Genomic DNA, 26,485 nt, shown 5'->3' on the forward strand with positions numbered 1-26,485 from the left:
ATGCAGATTGGTGCAGCCATTATGGAAAACAGTATGGAGTTTCCTTAAAAATTAAACACGGAACTGCCATTTGACCCCGACATTCTACTTCTAGGAATATATCCTAAGAAACCTAAAACACCAATCATAAAGTCTATATGCACCCTTATATTCCTGGCAGCACAATTCACAAAAGCTAAGATCCAAAAACAACCCAAATGCCCACCAGTGGTGAGTGGATAAAAAAGCTGTGGTACATTTACACCACGGAATACCATGTAGCTGTAATAAGGAAGGCTCTTTTATCCTTTGAGACAGCATGAAGGGACCTGCATAGTATTACACTAAGCAAAAAGCCAGTCAGAAAAGAAAAATATCACACGATCTCACTTAAATGTGGAAACCAATGAACAAAATAAACTGATAAGTGAAATAGATCCAGCGACATAGAAGCATGGAACATATTGTCGAATCTCAGAGGGAAGGCAGACATAGGTGGGAAAAGATCAACCAAAGAACTTGTATGCATGTATGCATAATTAGTGGGACAAGATATGCATAATCAGTGGGTCCAGATAATAGTATGGTGAAGATTTGGGGTAGGGAGTGGGGCTGGCTAGAAGGGTTAATATGGGGGCAGGGGGAAGGTACATATGTAATACTTTCAACAATAATTTTTTTTTGAAAATTTGTTAAAAAGGATAAAAACACTAGCTACTGGAAAAATTATCATATTCCTTCAGATAATATGCACTGGTATATCAGCAATAAATCTAAGCCTGAAATATATATATATACATACATACATACATACATATTTACATATTCACACAGAGAAGGTAGGAAACATAGTAGAATGTTAACCATTGTGAAACTGGCTGAAGATTGACCAGGAATTCTTAGTATCACTATTACAACTTTTCTGTATCTTTAAAACCATTTCAAATTAGAAAGTTGAAAAGTCTTTCTTCCCAGCTGGAGCAATGCCCAAGAAGAAAGCAGTCCAGGGTATGACTGGAATCAGGGACACTGTCCCCCAGGATCCAGTCCCTCCTACTCTTGGACACTCAGCTCCCCAAAGGGCAGTCAGAAATTAGCCACAAGCTTGGGGACTTGCTTGCAGTCTCTCATTAGCAGTTAAATGTTATCATTGGACTCATTTCTCTGGAGCTGGTGAGGGAAAAGGAAAGTCTGTAGAAGTGCGAAGGCCCCAGATATTGCTTCTGTGTGTCTGGATGTGAGGTCTCCTGAAGAAAACCTGAGGAGATGGGCAATACTCTGAAGCAGAAGATGTCTGAACTCACCAATGACGAGCCCAGGTGAGAGGAGATATCAGTGTGCTCTTGCTGACAGATCTGCCTGTGTGCTAGGGTTTTTATGTGTGAGACTCTGTGTCCATGACTGTGAGTGCGCATGGCATGTATTGAACATGCTTGTATATGTGCTGTTTGACAGTTGTGTATGTGCTATGAACCTGACCTGCAGTCTCCTTTTAATGTATGTAAACCAGGTTATCAGCCTCCTGGCATGTTATTAGGGACTCATGATTGATTCATGTCTGTGATAGTAAACACTGGCATCACAGCTGGGCACCAGGAGTGAGACTGTTCACTCTGCTGCTGGACAAGAAGACGCTGACCTCATAAGGAACAAAGTCAACTCAGAGTTCAGACCTCTGCTCAGCAGTGTGTTGTGGACATGTGAGCTGTGCCTGTGGGTGACACTCTCGTGTATGAGAGCTAGAAGTTATGTTATTGATTTTCTCTGTGTGTATGTGACCGTGTGTGTGACCATATGCATGGGTGTTGGTGGTGGTTTAATGACTATGCCAGTAAACTGGATAGACTTAACTGACCCATGCTTGACTGCCCTCCTCCAGCAAGGGGAAGATCAGGTGGATGGAAGCTCATTAATATACTCTCATTTATAGGATCGTCTATCCTGTTTGTGTATACTGTTTATGTATATGTGGTGAGGTTAGTGTTCACCTGGTGCCTCATGAAGCAGGTGTGTTGATGTGCATTATGAGTGTGTTTGGAATGAGAGGTATATTATTGTATATTGTATGTCTAACTTTGTGTTAATTATGACTTGTATGTATGCATATGAGTGTATGAGTTGAGCCACATGTTGGCTATTATTCCTTTAGGATTGAAATTTGGTCAGTGGTGACTTACATTTCCAAATCAGGAAAGAGAGAGAGAGAGAGAGAGAGAGAGAGAGAGAGAGAGAGAGAGAGAGAGAGAGAAAGAGAGAGAGAGAGAGAGAGAGAGAGATCCATGATTAAAGTATTTCCTAAAGTGTCCTCCTTCTGGGGCACCATTACTAAGATACTAAGAAATTACTAAGATACTACAAATAACCTGTTTCTTGAAATCATTTTTATGTACCTGAGTGTGACTGAGTTGCTCAGAATTTTCCAACCTTTTCTTTATTTTTACTAAACACTCCAGGGAAACAAACAAACAAGCAAACTATAAACTGCAGGCATCATGATGTGCAAAGGTATTGGGCAGAATTACCATTATATAGTGATGAGACCTTGGGGAAGTTATATAAAACATTGGCCTCACTTTCACATCTATGAAATGGAAAGAATGACACAAGTTTAATGAATCTTGCAGAGCCTCTTCATAAATAGATATTACATATATAGTATTTAATGTATTTGAGAACTTTCTGTCAATTGGAAAGTAAATAAATATGAAGGAATAAAATTATCTAGTAAAGGGAATAAAAACATTTTGAGCAACTCTGGGTCTTCACAGCTCTAAAATAATATATTGCGCTTGGCTCCTAAGCAAGAAAAGGGAAGTTTCTGATCATACAGTCATATCAGCTTGACCTCCATGAAGTAGGTAATAGTTGGTCATTTTCATTTTTAATTAATAGAATATGGTAATATATATATATATATATATATATATATATATATATATATATATGAAGTTATAAACATTACATAGCAGATATGTTATAGATACTAATATACACACATGTATTTGTGCGCCATTCTGTCCCTGCTGTACTGCAGTGTGCCTACAGAATTTGTGTCATTCATGTTTCCATAGGTCAAAAAATACAAATCGCTAGAGCAGCTGTGAAGAGGTTTTAAAATCTGGGAATGTAAGGCTGATGAGTGGATTTGATTAGGAAATGTATGTAAAGCCCTAAGCCTGGTATCCAAATGTTCATCTAAATGTTCAGCATTATTTTGAAAGAATTGGTGGACAATTTTGGTTTTGAAGATATTCTGGCATTAAGTGGCTTTCAATGGCCACCCATTTCCAGAGTGTCATTGAGTTACAGCTGAGGGTCAATGGGAGCAGGCAGGTTCACAGGAAGTCTGACAATGCTCCAACCATGCCCACTCAGCACTGAAGTCTCACATTACTTTCAGGCAGAAACAAATGACACCACTTTGCAGGGCTCATGTTCTATTCCTGCCACAGTCAATAATTATGGTTTGGCTCTGGCCTGGTGTAGAAATGATCCCTCCATGCTCATCAAGATATAAACTGAGTTCTGAACCTGAGAAGCTCTGTAACATTGTCTCTCAACTATGTTTTAGAGTTTAATGCTACTTTGCAGTGAAGTCTAAGGCTTTCCAAAGATGTTTAAATGTGCTTATTTATGTATTCCAGGGATATTCTGCATTGTATGACACAGATTTACAGTTCTGTAGGAAGATGTTTGTACATGTGGGCAATTCTTATACTTAGAGGAGAAGGCCAATTATAGGACACTGTAAGAAATCATGAGTGGTTCATAGAAAGTAACAGTGAATAGGTGAGAACTGGTATAGAACAAGTGGAAAACACTTCCCAGTGTCAGGAGTTAGTACAGAAAGTGTATCTAAGATGCAGGAAATCCTTACAATAAAGAGCACATTGAACAGTCTGTGAAACCTCTATTTTTCACTTAAAAGTAGCGTAGAACTCTAAATGTGTGTCATACAACGCAAAATATCATGGAAATACATAAACAAGGACATTTAAATGGCTTTGGAAAGCCTTTTCCTCACTGCAAAGTAGCATTAAACTCTAAAACATAGTTGAGAGACAATGTTACAGAGCTTCTCAGGTTCAGAACAGAGTGTAGGAAGATGTTTGTACAAAAAAAAAAAAAAAAAAAAAAAAAAAAAAGTAAACTTATAGAAGTGGGCACCTTACTTGTTCAATGCTGCATTCCAGTCCTTAGTAAAGATCCTGACACAGATGCGATGTTAAAATGGTTGTATAAAACAGAGAACTCCTTCTTGGTACTGTATGATGAGGTCTTGTGGACTACTTTAAGGTTCAATATTTTCCTGGAGCCAGACTGGGAGAGAGGGAAGATGTATAAATCCATAGGTGTGGGAAATATGAACCTATTTAAAAATGAATATGTTTCCCAGAGAATGATAGTATGAGATGTGATGGTTCTGTTCCTCCTTTCTAGGTGCCTGAGACTCCCACACGTTCTTCATCCCCAGCAGACAGAGGAGCAGCATGAGCCTGAGAACCAGAGCAGCGTGTCCCAGTTCCTCCTCCTGGGGCTCCCCATCCCACCAGGGCAGCAGGGCGTGTTCTTCACCCTGTTCCTGGGCATGTACCTGACCACAGTGCTGGGCAACCTGCTCATCATCCTGCTCATCAGGATGGACTCCCGCCTGCACACACCCATGTACTTCTTCCTCAGCCACTTGGCCTTCTCTGATGTTTCTCTTTCCTCTGTCACTGTCCCTAAGATGCTCATGAACATGCAGACTCAGCAACAATCCATCTCCTATGTGGGATGCATCTCTCAATTGTATTTTTTCATGCTTTTTGCTAGTCTTGACAATTTTCTTCTGGCTGTGATGGCATATGACAGGTATGTAGCCATCTGTCATCCTCTGCACTACACCAGCATCATGAGGGAGGGGCTGTGTGTGCTGCTGGTGGCTGGCTGCTGGATTCTCTCCTGTGTCCATGATTTGTTGCACACCCTCCTCTTGGTTCGCCTGTCCTTCTCTGCCTACAATACCATCCCCCACTTTTACTGTGACCTTGCTCCACTACTGAAGCTGAGCCGCTCAGACATCTCCCTCAATGAGCTGGTCCTATTCACTGAGGCAGGAATGCTTTTCTTCCTGGCTTTTGTTGTAATTTTGGGGTCCTATATCCGTATAGGCACCATCATCCTGAGGGTGCCCTCCACTAAGAGACTCTATAAAGCCTTGTCTACCTGTGGCTCCCATCTCTCTGTAGTGCTGTTATACTATGGGACAGCTGCAGGTGTTTACTTTTTCTCCTCATCATTTATGTCTTTGGGGTTCCAAAGACATAATTGCTTCAGTCATGTATACCGTAGTTACCCCCATGCTGAACCCCTTCATCTACAGCCTCAGGAACAGAGATATAAAACAGGCCTTAGACATGTGTGTCAATAGGGTTAAATTCTTTAAGCAGCAATCATGAAATCCTTTTGTCACTCTCAGGAGCATAGGGAGATATAACTCCCAAAATTATTGTATAGTTGACACCTACATTTAACTTTCCTAAAATATTCATTCTCTTGTCACGTATAAGAATTTTTATATGTGCACTAACTCATGTTTGCTACTTGCGATGTCAATAATCTTTTATTCCCAATGGATAATTTTTGCTTATTCATTATCTCTTATAGGATAATCCAAAATCCAATGCAAAACAAGTTGCACAATCATAATCACGGGTTTGTCTCTCTTTGTTTTGAGATATGTCTTTTTTTTTTCTTATGCATTTTAGAATTTTTTTTTCCATGTATTGAAAGCTGGAGAGCATTATTCTAAGTGAAGTAAGCCAGTCAGGGAAAGATAATCATCACAGGATCTCACTCATTTATGGAATATAATGAACAACATAAATGGGTGAACAAATACAGATCCAGAGACAGAAAAGCATCAATCAGTCCATCAAACCTCAGAGGGAACGTAGGGGAGGGTGAGGTTAAGGGGAAGATATAAACCACAGGACTTGTATGCATGCATATAAATCTAACCAATGGACACAGACAATGGAGGTGTGTGTGAGGGAATGAGTAGGGGGAGTGGAGGAGGTAATGGTAGGAGTAAGAGGTTCCATGACACCAGATAAACCTGTTCTGATATTTTCCCCAAGATAAATTTTAACAGCTCTAATTTCTTCAGAGTTTTTCAAAATACAAAAGAAAAAAGTAGAGGTTGTTGTTTTTTTATGTCAATCTGACCCTTGCAAGCTGAGGGAGTGAAAACACATGTGGTCCAGAGCTATGAGAAGCCAGGCTCTAAGATGACTGGTCACTTGTCTGCATTCCTATTGGTGATTCCCAGACAACCTGGAGCAAGTGTGTGTGTGTGTGTGTGTGTGTGTGTGTGTGTGTGTGTGTGTGTGTGTGTAGGGACCATGGGGAGGGGGGGTCTCCTGTTCTGACCAGAGTGGTCCCACCAAAGCTGACCCACACTGACTGAAGGGAAGGCTGGGGTCCCTCCAAGGGGTCTGAGGGGTGGTCTTCCCCACAGTGTCCAGGCCCACATTTCTTTTTTGCCAAAAAATGCCCTTGCACAAAGATTTCTCATGCTGTAGACTGGAGGGAGAGACACTGGCCAGGAAAACCCTCGGTAGCAACAATGTTAACATTTTTATGTTATAGAACACTCACTTATTTAACATCATGATCTGTGCCTGGTGATCTTTGTGGTTTTTTTTTTTTTTTTTTAAATGATTTTTTTTTAATGCTGGCTTTTGTTGGCTTCTGGCTAATTTTATAATTAGGAAGAGTTTGTTGTAATGGGTCCCTACCTTAATACCACATCTACTTCTGATAGTAATATAAATGCTTTATATCAACAATAGAAGCCTGTTGCATGAAATTTGTGCACTGGTAGGGTCCCTAGGCCTGGCCAGCAATCAGCGCCAATTGGGGCCTTCTGGCTGGGGCCTTCCTTCATTTCATGGATATGAATAGCACACATCATAGCAAACGATTGAACTCCCGGACACCTGGTAGAATTTCCAAGGAGACACTTTGCATATTAGCCTTTTAGATAGATAGGTAGATAGATAGATAGATAGATAGATAGATAGATAGATAGATAGATAGATATTGTAGTTAGATAGATAGATACTAGTATAGTATAGTATAGTATAGTATAGTATAGTATAGTATAGTCCAGATGCAGCTTTCTTGCGGTTGGTGTTTAAAAGGTATTTCTACATCAGAGGGAGGCAAGATGGCGACCGGCAAGAAGGTAGGGAGGGAGAGTGTGTGAGAGAGTAAGGGAGTGATAGAGGTATGTGTGGGTGTGTGGGTGTGTGTGTGAGTGAAATAGAGACAGTTAGATCCTACAGGTCTTCCAAGGGGCTGCCATCCAGGCAGTCTTAGACAGCAAAACCGTGCTGCCGCCGCTAACACTCCAGGGAGGACACTGGTGGCACAGAGACCATGCCATCTTGAAGAACAGAACTGCTTGAGACTGGTCTGGTCTCAGTAGCAACAAGGACCCTACATTCGCTCTGGAAGAAGACCTGCAACCACAGCTGCAGACATCAATACTCCAGGCACCCTGCTGCAGATTTCTGTGAGTCACAAAACCAATCCCCCTCCCCCACCGCCCCTGCGGCAGTGGTATAGGATCTGTCAGACCCTAGCCACACAATAGGGCTTTTTGTACATACACAGCAGCTGCAGCTCGACCTGACTTTGAGCCTTGGTGTCAGGCACAGGAAGTTTGTTTCCCGTGACCAGGCTCCATGCCCAGGCAGGGAGACTGTGCTGAGTTTGACCCAAAGTGTACATCTTTGGGAAGATTATTTTCTGCGAGCAGATCCCGCGCCATGCAGGGCAGGGAGACATCGCTGAATTTGAGCCTGGACTTGTGAACTCGGGGAATTTGTTCCCCGTGATTAGGTCCCATGCCCAGGCAGGGAGACTGAGCTGAATTTTAGTCTATCTGCGCATCCTTAGGGAGGTTGTTTTCTGTGACCGGATCCTGTGCTCACAAAGGGCAGGGAGACAGTGCTGAATTCGAGCCTGGACTTGAGAACTTGGGAAATTTGTTTCACGTGACTATGCTCTGTGCCCAGGCAGGGAGGCTGAGCTGAATTTGAGCATAGGTGCATGATCTTGGCGAGATTGTTTTCTGTGAATATATTCTGCGCCCACACAGGGAGACAGTGCTGAATTTGAGCATGGGGGTGCAAACCCAGGGAGTTTGTTTCTCATGGCCAGACCCTGAACCCTAGCAGAGAGGCTGTGCTGAATTTGAACCTGGATGTGTGAATCAGGGAGTTGGTTCCCCATGATCAGACCCCGTGCCCACACAGGAGGGCAGCGCTGAATTTGAACCTGGGTGCATGGACATGGGGAGTTTGTTTTCCACAGTGCACACCCATGTGACTGGACCCCACATCTACACTAAGCAACAGTGTCACCTGACTTTGATTCAGGGTAAGTGCACACAGAAGGCTGTTTACTGCAGGGCAGAAGTGGACCTCCTGCCAACACAGTGTGACTGTTCAACTATTTCCCAAGCAGATCGGGGACCCTGAATCTCCATGCAAGGGGCAGCAATGAGCACCAGTGATTAGACTTTGTTCCTCAATGCATGGGCCTGGGATCCCTGATACCTAGTACTTTCATACTAAGAGCCAGTGACTCCAATTCTTGGCACATGCACACACAGGGACCCTGATTCTCAGTGAGAGGTAACAACAAGCAACAGAGACTCTGATACTCAATTCTTGACACAGACAAAGGAAGCCTCTGACACCTGATACGCACTAGGGTACTTGGATTTTTGACACACACCAGAAGGTTCTCTGTTTCAACATGGTGCAGGAAGGGTCCCTGATTCTAGGTGTGCATATGAAGCCACACTAAATGCCTGTGGTCCTGACTTGGGGCAAGTGTGGCCCCCGCCAACCCACAGCAGCTGCACATCTTGGTGTCAGAGCTCTTCAGTAACACTTGGGGGTTGCAAAACTCCCAGTACACATGGCCCAGGCACCCACAACCCGACATTTGAATCTTCTGGTCACAGTCTGAATGGGAAGACAATGAAACAATCCCCAGAGGAAAGAAAAGGAAGAATTGCCAAGAAAGGAAATAAGGAAAATGGAAGCAAGCAACATGACAGATAAATAATTCAGAGTAATGATCATATAGTTCATACACTGGATGAATGAGAAAATCAACAACCTATGCAAAAATCAGGAAGAAATGAAAAATGATATAGCTACATTCAAAACACCATGGAAGGTTTCAACAGTAGACTAGAAGAAGCAGAGGACTGAATTAGTGAGTTAGAAGATAAGGTACAAAAACAAGCCCAATCTGAACAGCAACTAGAGAAAAAAATTATAAAGAAGGAGGAGAGCCTAAGGGAGTGTTGGGACAATGCAAATCGAAATAACATATATATAATAGGGCTGCCAGAAGGACAAGAAGTGCAGCAAGGATTAGAAAATTTATTTGAAGAAATAATGACATAAAACTTCCCTGATATGGGGAAGAAAAAAGTTACACAAGTACAGAGAGTCCCAAGCAAGATGAATCCCCAAATACCCACATGAATACATGCCATAATTACAATGGCAAATGTTATCAACAAAGAGAGAATCTTAAAGGCTGCAAGAGAGAGACAGAGAATTACCTACAAAGGATCCCCATCAGATTATCAAATGACTTCTCAACAGAAATACATGAAGCTTGAAGAGAATGGAAGGAGATATTCAAAGTTATGCAAAGCAAGGGACTGAATCCAAGAATACTTTATCCAGCAAGACTATCAATCAAAATTGGAGGGGAGGGAGAGGATCCAAGATGGCTGCTCGGGTATACACCTAGCCGCAGCAGCTCACAACAATTTCAAGGGAATACAACTAAAAGGTAGAGTGGACATTGCCCAGAGCTACAGGTAGTCGACTGACTGAAAACTCTACAACAGGAAGGAGGGAGAAAACCAGAAGGAAAATCAGAGGAGCTGAAAAAAAGCCTAAGGTACGGAGACATGCTGTGCGCTCGCACGAATGCGCGCGCGGAGAGGTCGCAGCCAGAGAGGAGGAGAGGGCTGGGTGCTGCCTGGCATTCCCTAGCAGGAAGGAAATAGAACCCCCAGCCTGGGCTGAACCCCCGAACCGGCAGCGCTGAGCCCCAAGTTATGGGCCAGACCCTGGGGACCCAGGCTCCGGCAGGGGGAGACAATCCCGGGGGACAGCGAAATGCGGGGCCCCCGGAGTCGCGCGCACATGGCGCGCAGAGAACTGAATGTTGACTCTGATGCTGGATTACCCTAGCCGGAAGAAACAAAGCCTCCGGCGGCAGCTCTGAGCCTCAGTCCAGACCGCCCCAAACTCCAGGTCTGGGCCAGTCCCTGGGGACCCAGGCTCGGGCAGGGGGAGACGGAGCTGTGAGGTGGAGTCCTGGGAGCGCGGCGAAAGGCCGAGCCCCCGGAGTCGCGCACACTGTGCGCAGAGGACAGTCTGTTGACTCTGATCCTGGACTCCCCTAGTGGGAGGGAGAAAGAAAGCTCCAGACTGGAGGAACGCGACGAGGAGCAGGAGCCCCTGCCGGACACCGGCCAGCCGGGCGCCAGCAAGGAGCCGGGCGACGGGGCCCCCAGGGGGGGGGGGGGTGCCCCTGAGCCTTCGACTGCTGAGCGCGGGCAACGGAGCCAAGGACGGGGGCTGCTTCCTGGGCGGCGCTGACCCCCGGCAACAGGCTGGAGCAGCGCGGGAGCCCGCGGAGAACAAAGGGGTGCCACAGGCCAACCTGCTGAGCTCCCAGGACAAGGAGGAAGAAACCAAAGAAGTTCTCAATGTGAAGAAATCAAGTGAGAGCAAATGATAGTAAAATTACTTAAGAAAGAATACAAAGAAGATCTTGAAAAATCAAAGACTAAGTCAGAACTCAACGCACCAGCCAACATTGCAACATAAATGCGTTTTTGTTTTTTTTTAAAAAAGAAAAAAAAAAAGAGAAAAAAGGGACAGAATGTTGGAACAGAGGCGACCAGGCCTAGAGTGGCCAGGCACAAGGCAGTGGCAGCTGGGCCCGGAGCAGCAGTGGCCAGGCCCCAGAGCAGCAGCAGCCAGAACAAGAGCATCAACGGCCAGCACTGGAGCAGCCAGACCTGGGGCAGTGGCAGCCAGGCCTGAGGCAGAGGCGGCCAAGCCCAGGGTGGCCAGTCCAGGAACACCCAGACACGGAGTGGCTGGGCCCGGAGAAGCCGGGCCCAGAGCAGCCGGGTTGGGAGCAGCCAGGCCCAGAACAGCAGTAGCCAAGCACGGAGCATCCAGGCTGGGAGTGGCCAGGCTTGGAGCAGCCGGGTCGGGTGTGGCCAGGCCTGGAGCAGCGGCTGCCAGGCTAGGAGCGGCCAGGCCCGGATCAGCAGCTGCCAGGCTGGGAGCAGCCAGGCCCGGAGCAGCCGGGTCTGGTGTGGCCAGGCCCGGAGCAGCGGCTGCCAGGCTGGGAGCGGCCAGGCCCGGAGCAACAGCTGCCAGGCTGGGAGCGGCCAGGCCCGGAGCAGCCGGGTCTGGTGCGGCCAGGCCAGGAGCAGCGGCTGCCAGGCTGGGAGCGGCCAGGCCCGGAGCAGCCGGGTCTGGTGCGGCCAGGCCCGGAGCAGCGGCTGCCAGGCTGGGAGCGGCCAGGCCCGGAGCAGCGGCTGCCAGGCTGGGAGCGGCCAGGCCCGGAGCAGCTGGGTCTGGTGCGGCCAGGCCCGGAGCAGCGGCTGCCAGGCTGGGAGTGGCCAGGCCTGGAGAAGCGGCTGCCAGGCTGGGAGCGGCCAGGCCCGGAGCAGCCGGGTCTGGTGCGGCCAGGCCAGGAGCAGCGGCTGCCAGGCTGGGAGCGGCCAGGCCCGGAGCAGCCGGGTCTGGTGCGGCCAGGCCAGGAGCAGTGGCTGCCAGGCAGGGAGCGGCCAGGCCCGGAGCAGCAGCTGCCGGGCTGGGAGCGGCCAGGCCCGGAGCAGCCGGGTTGGGTGCGGCCAGGCCCGGAGCAGCGGCTGCCAGGCTGGGAGCGGCCAGGCCCGGAGCAGCAGCTGCCGGGCTGGGAGCGGCCAGGCCCGGAGCAGCCGGGTTGGGTGCGGCCAGGCCTGGAGCAGCGGCTGCCAGGCTAGGAGCGGCCAGGCCCGGAGCAGCAGCTGCCAGGCTGGGAGCGGCCAGGCCCGGAGCAGCCGGGTCTTGTGCGGCCAGGCCCGGAGCAGCGGCTGACAGGCTGGGAGCGGCCAGGCCCGGAGCGGCCGGGACCGGAGCAACCGGGCCCAGAGCAGCCGGGTCGGGTGCGGCCAGGCCTGTAGCAGCAACAGCCAAGTCCAGAGCAACTAGGTCGGGAGCGGCAGTGACCAGACCCGGAGCAGCTGGTTGTGGAACGAACCAGAGCAACAGAGGCCAGGCCCGGAGCAGCCAGGCCCGAAACAGCTCGCTCCTCGCCTGTACCTGCCCACGGCTGCCTCTCAGACATGGCTGGAAACTTTTGGGGGAACTTGAGGGTCTGCTGAATCAAGTGATGAAGGCTTAGATCTGGATGTGTTGAGTTAGTATAGCGCTGGGGTGTTGATCTGTGAGTGCCTTGGGTGGGGCCTGGATGAGGCTGGTTGACCTATTTGAAAATGTCTTTTGTGTGAAGTGTATCATTGGGCATGTGGAGGTATTATTGATATGAGAAAATGCTAAGTAACAGATTTACTATCTGAAAAGGGATTTACTATCGGGGAAAGGGAGGGAGGAAGAGACTGAACATAAACTGTGCACCTATGGATGAGGACAATGGGGGATGGAGAGGGGGCAGAGGGTGGGGTGGGAACCTGGTGGAGGGGGGAAGAAATGAGGAACTTTTGTAATAATATGAACAATAAAGATTGATTTAAAAAAAAAATTGGAGGGGAAATCAGGAGCTTTGCAGATAAAAACAAAACAAAACAAACAAACAAAAAAAAAACTAAGGGAATTAATCACTACCAAGCTAGCAAAGCAAGAAATGCTAAAGGTAATGCTGTAAAAAGAAGAAACAAAAAGGTAAGAAGGAACACAGCCTCAAAAAAAAAAAAAAAAAAAAATGGCTACAAACAAGTACCTTTCAATAAAACTTTAAATGTAAACGAACTAAATGCTTTAATCAAAAGGCATTGAGTGACTGAATGGATAAAAAAAATATGACCCATATATATGCTGTCTATAAGACACCCACCTCAGAACAAGGAACACACAGACTGAAAGTGAAGGGATGAAAAAATATCTTCAGGCAAATGGAAATGAAAAAAGCTGGGGTAGCCATACTTATATATGGCAAAATAGACCTCAAAGTGAAGGCCATATCAAGAGATAAGGAAGGCCACTTCATAATACTAAAGGGATCTATGCAATAAGAGGATATAACCATGATAAACATATATGCACCCAATGCAGGAGCAACCAAATACATAAAAAAAATCTCCTGGAAGATATCAAGAGAGAGTTCAACAACAATACAATCATAGTAGGGGACTTTAATACACCACTGACATCACTGGATAAATCCTCTACATAAAAAACCAGCAAAGAAACAGCAATCCTAAATGATTCACTAGATCAGATAGACATCTTCAGAACATTTAATTGACATCTTCAGAACATTTCACCCCAAAGCCACGGAATATATGTTCCTCTCAAATGCACATGGGACATTTTAAAAAATAGACCACATAGTGGGTCACAAGCAAAGTCTCCCCCAATTCAAGAAGATTGAAATCATACAAAGCATATTCTCAGATCACAATGGCATAATATTAGAAATAAACTAAAATAAAAACAACCCAAAACACTCAAACACTTGGAAGCTGACTAGCATATTATTAAATATTGATTGGGTTACCAATGAGATAAAAGAAGAAATTAAAAACATCCTGGAAACTAATGACAATAAAAACACAACAATCCAAAACCTATGGGATACAATGAAAGCAGTCCTGAGTGGGATATTTATAGCTCTTCAGGCATACCTCAAAAACAAGAAAAAAATAATAAATCATCTAACACTACAACTCAAAGAGTTAGAAAGAGAGCAACAAGAAAATCCCAGAGTGAGCAGAAGGAAGGAGATAATAAAGATTAGAGCAGAAATAAATGACATTGAGACCAAAAAACAGTATGAAAGATCAATGAAACCAAGAAAGCTGGTTCTTTGAAAGGATAAATAATATTGATGAACCTCTAGCCAGGCTGACCAAGAAGCAAAGAGAGAGGATCCAAATAAACAAAATCGGAAATGAAAGAGGTAAAATAACAACAGACTACACAGAAATACAAAGGATTGTTTAAAAATACTATGAACAACTCTATTCCAACAAACTAGACAACCTGGAGGAAATGGATAAAGTCCTAGAAAAATACAACCTTCCAAAACTCAATCAGAAAGATTCTAAAAATCTCAATAGGCCGATAACTATGGGAGAAATTGAACCAGTAATCAAAAAGCTTCCAACAAACAAAAGCCCATGGCCAGATGGGTTCACAGGGAGTTATACCAAACATTCAAGGAATAACTAAAACCTATCCTCCTAAGACTATTCCAAAAAATTCAAGAGGAAGGAACACTTCCAAGCTCCTTCTATGAAGCCAGCATCACTCTAATACCAAAGACAGAAAAGATAACACAATGAGAGAGAATTACAGGCCAATATCCCTCATGAACATAGATGCCAAAATCCTCAACAAAATTCTAGCAAATCGGCTCCAGCAGTACATCAGAAAGATCATACATCATGACCAAGCAGGATTTATCCCAGGGATGCAAGGATGGTACAATATCTGCAAATCAATACATATGATACATCACATAAACAAACTGAGGGAGAAAAATCACATAGTCATATCAATTGATGCAGAAAAACCTTTTGACAAAATCCAACACCTTTTCTTGATAAAAACACTCAGCAAGGTGGGAATAGAAGGATCATATCTCAACATCATAAAAGCCATATATGACAAAACCACAGCCAGCATCACACTCAATGGGCAAAAACTAAAACCATTTCCCCTAAGAACAGGTACAAGACAGGGATGCCCACTCTCACCACTTCTATTCTATATAGTACTGGAAGTACTAGCCATTGCCATAAGATAAGAAGAAGAAATAAAAGGCATCCAAATTGGAAAAGAAGAAGTAAAACTGTCCTTATTCACAGATGACATTATACTGTACATAGAAAACCCTAAAGACTCCATCAAAAAATTATTAGACTTAATAAATTAATTTGGCAATGTAGCAGGACACAAAATTAATGCCAAGAAATCTATGGTATTTCTATACACCGATAGTGAACTTACAGAAAGAGAGACTAAAAAAGCAATCCCATTTACCATCATACCAAAAAAAATTAAGATACTTAAGAATAAAGTTAACTAAAGAGATAAAAGACCTATATGTAAAAAACTATAGGACACTGAATAAAGAGATAGAGGAAGATATAAATAGATGAAGAACATACCATGTTCATGGATTTGGTAGAATCAACATAATCAAAATATCCATACTACCCAAAGCAGTCTATAGATTTAATGTGCTCCCCATTAAAATACCAATGGCATATTTCACAGACCTAGAACAAACTCTCCAAAAATTCATCTGAAATAAAAAAAGACCCTTAATAGCTGCAGCAATCCTGAGAAAAAAGAACAAAGTAGGTGGAATCTCAATATCAGATATCAAGCTGTATTACAAAGCCACTGTTCTCAAAACAGCCTGATACTGGCACAAGAACAGACATATAGATCAATGCAATAGAATAGGGGTGTCGAACTCAATCAGAGAAGGGGCCAAAATCTAAAATCCAGCCAAAATCGCGGGCCGAATGGTTTACTGAACAGTCATAAACTGACAATGTCATAAACTGACAGCAGAGTGCAGTGATGACAGCGTGGTGCGGGCCACATTGCAAGGCCTGGCGGGCTGGATTTGGCCCGCCGGCCTTGTGTTTGACACATGTGGTAAAGAATCCAGAAATCGACCCAAACCATAATGCCCAATTAATATTCTACAAAGGATGCATGAACATACAATAAAATCAAGACAGTCTCTTCAACAAATGGTATTGGGAAAATTGTACAAATACATGCAAAAAGAAATGAAATTAGATCACCAACTTACACTATACACAAAAATAAACTCAAAATGGATACAAGACTTAAACATAAGATGGGAAACCATAAAAATACTAGAGGAAGCAAAATCTCAGACATATGCTGAAGGATCTTCTTCACTGATACTGCTCCTCTGGCAGTGGAAACTAAAGAGAAAATAAACAAATGGGACTACATCAAAATAAAAAGCTTTTTCACAGCAAAAGAAACCATCAACAAAACAACAAGAAAGTCCCACTGCATGGGAGAACATATTTGCCAATGTTATCACTGATAAGGGTTTAATCTTCAACATTTACAGAGAACTCATATGGAAGCATCCATCTTATATAAAAACTGCTGTTTGAAATTTTAACCCTGCTATTTTGGCTTCTGTAAATGCTTGCTTGCTTAAATAATAAGGAAAATAAGACTACTCCCATTCCAGAGAGGCAGTACACTATACCCCAGACAGAGCTGCCAGTGATGACACAGGCCAGGCCTTGAGATAGGGTCTCGTGGACCCTTCCCAGCACGTAGGCCTTCTTTCCCAAAAGATCAAGAAGTCTCATTCCAAATTTGGAAGACAAAAAAAAGTTAGGAAAAGTATAAATAGAATAGGTTTCCTCCATGTAAGGGGGGGGGGGGGCTGAATTTGAAAGGCACATTTTTCTCTATCCCTGCTTAATAAAATGTAGCTCCCTTTCTCTAAGCGTGGCTTGGGTTTTTTTGTTTTCTTCTTCTTCTTCTCCCCCCCCTCCCCCCCTTTCTTGGTCTTCTATAACAATACAACTTAACAAAAGGAAGATAAACAATCCAATCAAGAATTGGGCAATGGACCTAAATAGAAGCTTTTCGAAAGAAGACAGAAGGAAGGCCAAGAAACATATGAAAACATGCTCAAAATAACTAATTATCCGAGAGAAGCAATTCAAAACGACAATGCGGTACCATCTTACACCTCTAAAAATGGCTATCATCAACAAATCAATAAATGACAAATGTTGGTGAGGATGCAGAGAAAAAGGAACCCTCGTAGAAATGCAGATTGGTGCAGCCACTTTGGAGAACAGTATGGAGTTTCCTCAAAAAACTAAAATATGGAACTCACATTTGACCCAGTAATACCACTTCTAGGAATTTATCCCAAGAAGCTAGAAGCATCAATTAGAAGGGATATATGTACCCCTATGTTCATAGCAGCACAATTTACCATAGCTAAGATTTGGAAATAGCCTACGTGCCCATCAGCAGATGAGTGGATTAGAAAACTATGATACATCTACACAATGGAATACTATGCTGCACTAAAAAGGAAGGAATTCCTACCATTTGCAACAACATGGATGGAACTAGAGAGCATTATGCTAAATGAAATATGCTAGTCAGAGAAAGATAAATATCACATGATCTCACTCATTTATGGGAAAAATGAACAGCAGAAACTGATGAACAAAAACAGACCCAAAGACAGGGAAGCACTGATCAGACCATCAAAACTTCAGAGGGAAGGTAGAGGAGGGTGGGGGTTAGAGGGAGAGATCAAATAAAGGACTTGTATGCATGCATATAAGCCTAACCAGTGGGCACAGACAACAGTGAGGTGAGGGCATGAGTGGGGGGATTGGTAATGTAATGGGGGGATGAGGACAAGTATGTAATACTACAATCAATAAATAAATGTAAATGCAAAAAAAATTAAATGGCATTTCTTTTCCATTACTTTAAACTTTTGTTTGTCCTTATATCTGTGAGGTGTGCTTTGATAAATATGTAATTCTGAATATTGTTCATTTTATGTGAAACAACAATTATTATATTTCTGGATATACTGCCTATGCACATCCTATATAGTAAAGAGCTAATATGCTAATTAGACCAAACAGCAGAATGACAGTCCCGACAACCTTCCAGAAGAAGCTGGGGCTGCAAGGGGCTACAAGGACCGAGCCCCTTGCACGGATTCCGTGCATTAGGCTTTTAGTCTAACATAATTATAATACACTAGAGGCCTGCTGCACAAAATTCATCACTTCTTAAAGCAAAATAAAATATTGTATTACTGACTTTAAAATAAATAAATAGACTAATGAAATTGTTAACCTACAGGAGGTGGGGCAGAAGAGATGAGAAGATGAGTAGAATTATTTGTGTAGTTTTAACTATATTGTCTTTTGCAAGTAAAACATAAATATTAAAAGTGGTTAATAAAGAAAAATTAAATAAAACAAATCAAATGAACCTAAATACATTTCAAATTAACTCCAAAATTTGACTAAAAATGGAAAATAAAGTAGATACCCGAAGTAAGTATTGAACTCAGTATTTTGTCTATATAGATCAATTTAAAAAAAAGAGTGAAGCCCAGTGGGTGTGACTCAGTAGTTGAGCATTGATCTATGAACCTGGAAGTCAAAGTTTAATTCCCAGTCAGGGCATATTACCTGGGTTGCAGGTTTGATCCCCAGTGTGAGGTGTGCAGGAGGCAGCTGGTGAATAATTCTCTCTCATCATTGATATTTCTATCTCACTCTCACTTCCTCTCTGAATGTGTGTGTGTGTGTGTGTGTGTGTGTGTATAAAAGAAAAAAAATTATATTCATATATTTACAAATAAATAACTTGAGAACTCTTAATTATAAGGTTAACATGGAGGCTTTTCTGTAGAGAATCTGGCAGACTGCCTTAGTTCATTGATCAAGGGTAAAAGCACTAGAGATTTCATGATGGCTGCTGAGAAGCTAGAATCTGTGCCCACTAGCTACAAGCTCCAAAACATATTTGCAGTTAAATTGCAGGGAAATCAACTTGAAAGACCAATTGAAGGAGACTTGATGTGAAAAATTATAACTAAGGAGTATAGAAGAGACCACATAGAAACTTGCATGAAGGGTAAAGACCTTGGAAGGGAGAACCCCTCACACAGGTGGGACTGTGGCTGAGAATCTGAGGAATATGGCAGTTGTGAAGGTCACTCCCTCTAGGGGCGAGGAGTCTCAACACCACATAGAGATCCCAACCCTGGGCAACAAAGTCAGGAAGAGGAGCTTGAGTAGCATCTTGTGGTGGGGATTCTGTCCACCTGGGAGATTTGGACCATATCACCCCAGGGAAATTGCACTCTTATTGTTTTCAGATGGGAGTTCACACCAAATTCTGACTGCTACAGAGGCCACACAGCCATACTCAGGTCATGTGGAGGGGTCTGCTGGCCACACCTAGATGACTAAGGGGCCATCTATTTTCTTGAAAGCCTTTGGGGTGAAGACCCAGGCAGAGACTAAACTGTGGTGTGGGAAAGAGGAAGAGGCTCCTCTACCTCCAGTACATAATCTATGCCTCTCTGCCCACCTGTTGGATATATAGAAAGCCAAAAGGCATATGAAAAAATGCTCAATGTCACTAACCATTGGAGAGATGCAAATCAAAATGACAATGCGGTACCATCTCATACCTGTCAGATGGCTATCATCAACAAATGACAAATGTTGGTGAGGATGTGGAGAAAAGGGAACCCTTGTACACTGCTGGTAGAAATGCAGACTAGTGCAGCCACTGTTGAACACAGTATGGAGTTTCCTCAACAAATTAAAAATGGAACTCCTATTTGACCCAGTAATCCCACTTCTAGAGATATAACCCAAGAAACCAGAAACACCAGTCAGAAAGGGTATATGCACCTCTATGTTCATAGCAGCATAATTTACAATAGCTAAGATTTGCAAACAGCCTAAGTGCCCATCAGCAGATGAGTGGATTAGAAAACAATAGTACATCTACACAATGGAATACTACACAGCTCTAAAAAAGAAAGAACTCTTACCATCCGTAACAGCATGGATAGACCTGGAGAGCTTTATGTTAAGTGAAATAAGTCAGTTGGAGAAAGGCAAATATCAAATGGTTTCACTCATTTGTAGAATGTAATGAACAACATAAACTGATGAACAAAAATAGATACAGAGACATAGAAGCATTGAACATACTGTCATACCTCAGAGGAAAGGCAGGGGAGTGGGATTGGGTGGGAAAAGATCAACCAATGAAATTGTATGCATAACCTATGGGCACAGACATTAGAGTGGTGAAGGCTTGTGGTGGGGTGCGGATTCGGGGGTGGTATGGAGAGGTCAATGGGAGGGGGAAAGGGGTCATATGTAATACTTTAAACAATAAAGGTTTTAAAAAAAAGAATGGGGGGAAAAAAGAAAAACAAAAGAAATTGAGGAAGATACAAATAAGTGGGAGTATATACCATATGCACAGATCTGAAAAATTAACATCATTAAAATGTCCATAGAACCAAAACAATCTAGGGCAAATGTCCCAAAAATTTATATGGAACCAAAATGTCCCCAAGAACCTTAGCATTCTTAAGAAAGACAAAGTTGGATGCATCACAATACTCCATATCAAACTAAACTACAGACCATTGTAATCAAAACAGCCTGTAATTGGCATAAGAACAGGAATATAGAATATATGGAACAGAACAGAGAACCCAGAAGTCAACACATGGCTTTCTAGTCAATTAGTTTTTGACAAAGGAGGGAAGGGCATAGAATGAAATAAAGACAATCCCTTCATTGAGTGGTATCTGGAAAATTGGACGGATACATGCAAAAAAAATGAACTAGATCATCAACTTACACCATACATAAGAATAAACTCAAAATGGGTAAAAGACTTAAATGTAAGTAGCAAAACATAAAAATCCTAGAAGAAAACATAGGCAATAAAATCTGATACATCTCTCATAGCAATATTTTTGCTGATATATGTCCTAGGGCAATGGAACATAAGGAAAAAAATGGGACTACATGAAAATATAATGCTTCTACACAGCAAAATAAACTATCAACATCAATGAAAAGGTAACCCACTCTATGAGAGAACATATTTGTCAATAATACATCTGATAAGGGGTTAATTTCCCAAATATGTAAATAATGTCTATAATTCAACACCAGGAAGACTAATCCAATGAAAAAATGGGCAAAGGACCTGAAGAGACACTTCTCCAAAGAGGACATACAGATGATATTGAGCGTATGAAAAAATGCTCAACATCATCTGAAACATGCAAATTAAAACCACTATGAGATGTTACCTCACACCTACCAGCATGACATCATCAATAAATCAATGACCAGCAAGTGCTGGAAAGGATGTGGAGAAAAAGGAACCCTAGTACACTGTTAGTGGGAATGTAGACTGGAACAACCACTATGGAAAATAGTGTAAAGTTTCCTCAAAAAATAAAAAATGGAACTGCCATTTGACCCCATAATCTCACTTCTCAGAATATATCCTAAGAAGCCTGAAACACCAAGCAGAAACAATATATGCATCCCCATAGCCATAGCAGCATTATTTACAATAGCTAAGATCTGGAAACAACTGAAATGGCCATCAGTATGTAATTTAATAAAAAAAAAAAAATAATGCAGTGGTAAATTTGCAGAATGGAATACTATACAGCTATAAAAATAAGGGTCTCTTAACCTTTGAGACAGTATGGTGGGTCTTGGAGAGTGTTATGCCAGTCAGAGAAAGACAAGTAACACATGATCTCACCTATACATGGAATCTAATGAACAAAATAAAGTGACGAACAAAAGGATCCAGAGACATTGAAGCATGCAACTGATGTATTTCAGAGGGAAGGAGGTGGAGCTGGGAGAGATTTACCAAAGAACTAATATGCATATATGCATAACCATGGACAAAGACAATAGTGCAGTGAAGACATGGGGAGGGGGTGGCACCAAGGTAGAGGAGAGGCCAATGGGGAAAAAGAGAACATCTGTAATACTTTCAACAATAAAGAAAAAATTAAAAGAAGTTACAAAATAGTCATGAAGATATAAACTGCAGCATAAGAAATATAGTCAATAATATTGTAATAACTGTGTGTTGCCCATTAGATACTGGAAATATCAGGATGAACACTTTGGGAAGTATATGATTGCCTAACCACTCTGCTGTACATGTGAAACTAAAACAAAATAATATTGTATGTAAACTATAACTTAATTTTTTATTTAAAAATTGAGAAAAAGAAGTATCACACGATCTCACTCATATATGGGATCTAATGAGCAAGATGAACTGATGAACAAAATAGATCCAGAGACATAGAAGCATGGAACAGACTGAAGAATCTTAGAGGGAAGGTGGGGGAGCGGGGGTTGGAAGTGATTAACCAGAGACCTGCATAGCCCATGGACACAGACAATAGTGTGGTGAAGGCCTGGAAGGGGGGTTGTGGGATGGAGGGGGTCAATATAAAAAAATACAAAGGGGACATCTATAATGCTTTCAACTAAATAAAAATACATTTAAAAAATAAAAACACCAAGATTTTTTGAGGTTTAAGTGACATAATAAATTTTAAAATATTAAGCTATCACTACAGGCTGTCAGGACCAGAAAGTTTCCCCAAGCCTACCTCCTGCTCCTTCTTTGCTCCTCACCTCTGTCCCCCAGGGGAACCGCTGATGTGGTTCTGTCACATCAACTAGTTTGCACCTTCTAGAAGTTTACCTAAATGGGGTCATACAGAATATATTCTTTCATTGCTTCCTTCTTTCACTCAGCATAAGCATTTTGAGATTCATCTATATTTAATATGTATCAATACATGGTACATTCTTTGAGCTCATTAGATCATGCTTTTTATTGGCAAGTAGAATTCCATTGTTTAGATGTACCTCAGCTTTTTGCCTATTCATCTGTGGATGGACATTTGAGATTGTTCCTAGTTGCAACCCTGATTTTTTGTTGTACCTGAGCACTTTTTGCCAACCATATTTTTAATTAAAAGTTGTTTACTGCTCCCCCTGCTTGAATGTGTGCTCTCCAAGAGGAATTTGTGTTTGTTTTATTCACTGCTGTGTCTCCAGAGTATATTTACTTTTGTGAGAACCTTAGTAATTATTTAAGAGAATGTATCCATAAATGAACAAATGAAACATTAAACACTACCAAGTGCCTATTTCAGTCATAGCTCATAGTTATTGTTACACAGAGATTGACAGTAATTCTAAACATTTATTAGCCTTCTATTAATGTGCTCATTGAATCATCCCTCAAACTCACCTGAAGAGTAGTATTACTATTCCTACTTTGAAGGACCCAGGTCTCAGAGATCTTTGATAAATCTCTCAGACATGCTTTCTTAGTAAGGAACAGAGCCCAGAGTCTTTTCCCAGAGCCTTTAGACTCCATTCCAGGCACAGACCCTACCCTACAGGCCCCACAGAGAATGGGGAGACCAGTGCATTTGAAGGGGCTTTGTGTTAGAACAGAGAACTGAGTAGTGTTTTGCCAGCTTGCTGAAGCCGGAACACTGCCCGGGCCATACATTGCTGTGCGGAGAAGCTGAAATAGTGATGCAGAGGCCACTGGCAATTGAGAACCTCCTGCTTCCCATCCAGAGACTTGACCAGAGGCCTGAGGTATCACTGGCATTAAGAACACTTTCTCCTGGGACTCCAGGTACAGCTCAGCTCCTCTGGCCTCTAAACATGTTCCTTCCCAAGGGGCCTGGAGGAAGGTGCGCAGTTATCCCAACTGATTGCTGCTCTACTCAGGGATTTGGGGCTGTCTCCTTCTGAGGTCTCTTTCTGCTACTAACAGGGGAGATTCTGCCTGTTGTTTTGAAGCTGTTGAACAGACATGAGAGTCTGTAAAGGTCCTAGGGCCACAAAGGTTTGTTCCCTTTCATTTAATCCTGGGTCTCCTGCTGATCCACAGACTGAGGATTCGGGAAAGAGCACAAAGCAAAAGGTATCAAAACTCGTAGTCCTGGTATAGATTAGAAGGGACACAGAAATCTCCATAGTTGTGTGTGTGTGTGTGTGTCACTGACTCACACACTGAATGCCTCCACCGAGGACATGTATAATTCAGAGAAGGTGGTAAGTTTCCTCAGCGATGTGTGCCTTATTTTACTTGTGTTTTGTTGCCTGTGTGCTGCATAGAAGACCTTGTGCATCACTTGTGATTTGAATGTGTGACTGTCTGTGACTGCAATGTGTGTGGTAGGGAATGCTTGATAGTTACGTGTGATAGATTTGTGTGACGTTGACTCACACTCTGGCTGTATTTACCTAGCTTGAGTGTAAGCCAGGGAAGTCTATAAGTCTCCCTTTGGCAAGGTTGTGGCTATGATAGTGTGTGAGTGCTCTTGTGTGTAACAAACGCACATCTTGACTTCCTTCACACAGAAGATATGTAGGATGAAGACTTAAAACCAAGATACTGAAAAAGGCCAACAAATATCCTGATTTCATATGTCTGGTCTCACCATAGCTACAGATTAGAACCCACACAGGCAGTTCCAAAAAAGCCCATTTTGAAGAGCTATTGGGGGCCATTTCCAGTGATTTGAATACTACAGGAGCATCCCTGGAGGCCCAATGTTTTTGAACTTCTTCAACTTTGTTACATGGTTTAGAAACTAAATGCTCATATCTGAGGTCACATATGTCTACACTCAACTCTTTGTCTTTTTCCCACCTAATAGCTTTGTGGTCGTACATGCTCAGCAGCCTTCATTGTCAAATGGGAATGATGACAATCACTGTGGAATCTGGTCTGTAAGGTGCTTAGCTTCTAGCACATTGTAAGCACTTAGTAATTTGTAGCCTGTAGAGGCCATGACACCTGACTCTCCATTTCCTCAGTGCTAGAGGACAATACCTGGTACACTGACAGGAAAATTAGTCCAACAAAGACTCCTCCTGACCTTCAGGCAGCCGCTTCTCCTCTATTACTGAGTGTCTCCCAGCCACCCCTTTCACTCATGGTGCTGACAGAATCAAGGCACCATTTCAGTATTGTTCCCTTCCCTCAAAATGGGTCTCTTCCAGGAGATGTTTGAGATCCTACTTACTTACTGAGATTACTTAACCTTGTCAGATACCCACACAACATTGTTAAATGCCGAGTTCCTCTCCCAAAAGTATTGGCATTTTGACATTTAACTTTAGCTTAACCTTTCTAACTTCCACAGGAAGAAATGGGTGAATTCTCTTCCCAGTGAAAATATTATCAGAAAATCTACCTTTGAGACCAGGCCTTGCTGGGTAGTATCTATGTGAAATTATGTAAGCCATCTCACTACTCATGTTAGTAAGTAAAGGTACAAAAATCATTGTCTTCCCTACTTATCAGACACAGAACAAACATTGGTGGATGGAATGAAACTGGAAGTTCATGAAAATCATTTGCAAACTACTGGGCTATAAGAATATGATTGCTGTCTGAGCAGAAGGATTTTCTGAAATCCTGAGACTATATTTCTCAAAGTCCTGGCTCTTTTGTCTAACTAAAGAGAGATATAAACAGCAGGGTTATAGGAGCAGAGATTCCAATAAATCTAAGAAACATGAAAGAATTGAGACTACAGCAGTTACAAATTATGTGATCATGATAGTTCTCACTCCTTCTGCGTATGTATATAATAAAGTTTTAGAACATCTACCTTTTGGGATTATTTAAAATTTAGTGAGGCAATAATGCAAAAATGCCTCAGACATTGACAGAGTGTTCACTAAATGTCAATTATTATAAATGTGAAGATCGTACTAGAAATAGTGATGGTCAATCAGGTAACTGTGAATCCTAAAAGACACTTCCCATCCTTCAGGGTCCCCAGTTCTCACATGCCAGATCTCAGATCTCAGGTGTTTCCTGCCTGTGGATCCTCATTTCTGAGCCAGCTTGGCAGATGGAGACAGATGCACTGAGGTAATTTATTTCTTGGCAACAAGATGGATGTGCATTTACATTTGTTTCACCAGAAGATTTACCCAATGACAGGATATGAGCTCCAAAATGGTTCTTGAGAGGGTGAGAGCTCAGATAAAAATAATTGGTAAGGTTTTGTGTTTATTTTATACAAGACACTGTTCCTAGATATTAATGTGTCTTGAATTACAATCCTCTAAGAATGTGTGACATTGGCATCACCACAGACAATGGCACAACATGAGGCAAAGACAATCACCCCCTCAACTCATCCACCCAGAAAGTAGTGGGGCCAGAATTACAGCACAAGGAAGCTGGCTGCAGAGCTTCATGTTTACTCAGTCCTGTGTCAGGGGTACCCAGAGGGTCAGAGCTCCCGTGTGCCCCATTTATTCATGCATTTCCAATTGATAGCACAGTGCCAGTAACCTGTCTAATTAAAAAATTAAGAATGAATTTGTTCTAGTTTCATTTGAAAAAAAAACAACACAAAACACAATGTTGGGCATTGAGAGTGTGTTGGCTGCTATGGCAGCTCAAGCTGATTATATTTATGCAAGGATAGTCTTTCTCTCCAGAAGGAAGTAGAAGACCCTACAGAGGTGGCCAGAATCACACCATGGAAGTATCTTATCATTTTTCACTGTCCTTTCATTCTCAGCAGACAGAAGAGCAGC

The 26,485-nt window shown here is 42.7% G+C and overlaps 1 protein-coding gene across 1 annotated transcript; it reads left to right on the plus strand.

Annotated features, from left to right (window-relative positions):
* Positions 1-1,245: 1,245 nt before the first annotated feature.
* Positions 1,246-5,420, plus strand: LOC311630265 (olfactory receptor 1J4-like; the record flags this gene model as incomplete). The annotated part of the gene is given in 3 exon segments (XM_084899131.1): positions 1,246-1,298; positions 4,420-5,272; positions 5,274-5,420. Coding segments are annotated over 3 exon segments (1,053 nt in total).
* Between the last annotated feature and the right edge of the window lie 21,065 nt (positions 5,421-26,485).

This window comes from Pipistrellus hanaki (genome assembly GCF_964339955.1).
Source record: "Pipistrellus hanaki genome assembly, chromosome: 11".
Lineage (NCBI taxonomy): Eukaryota > Metazoa > Chordata > Mammalia > Chiroptera > Vespertilionidae > Pipistrellus > Pipistrellus hanaki.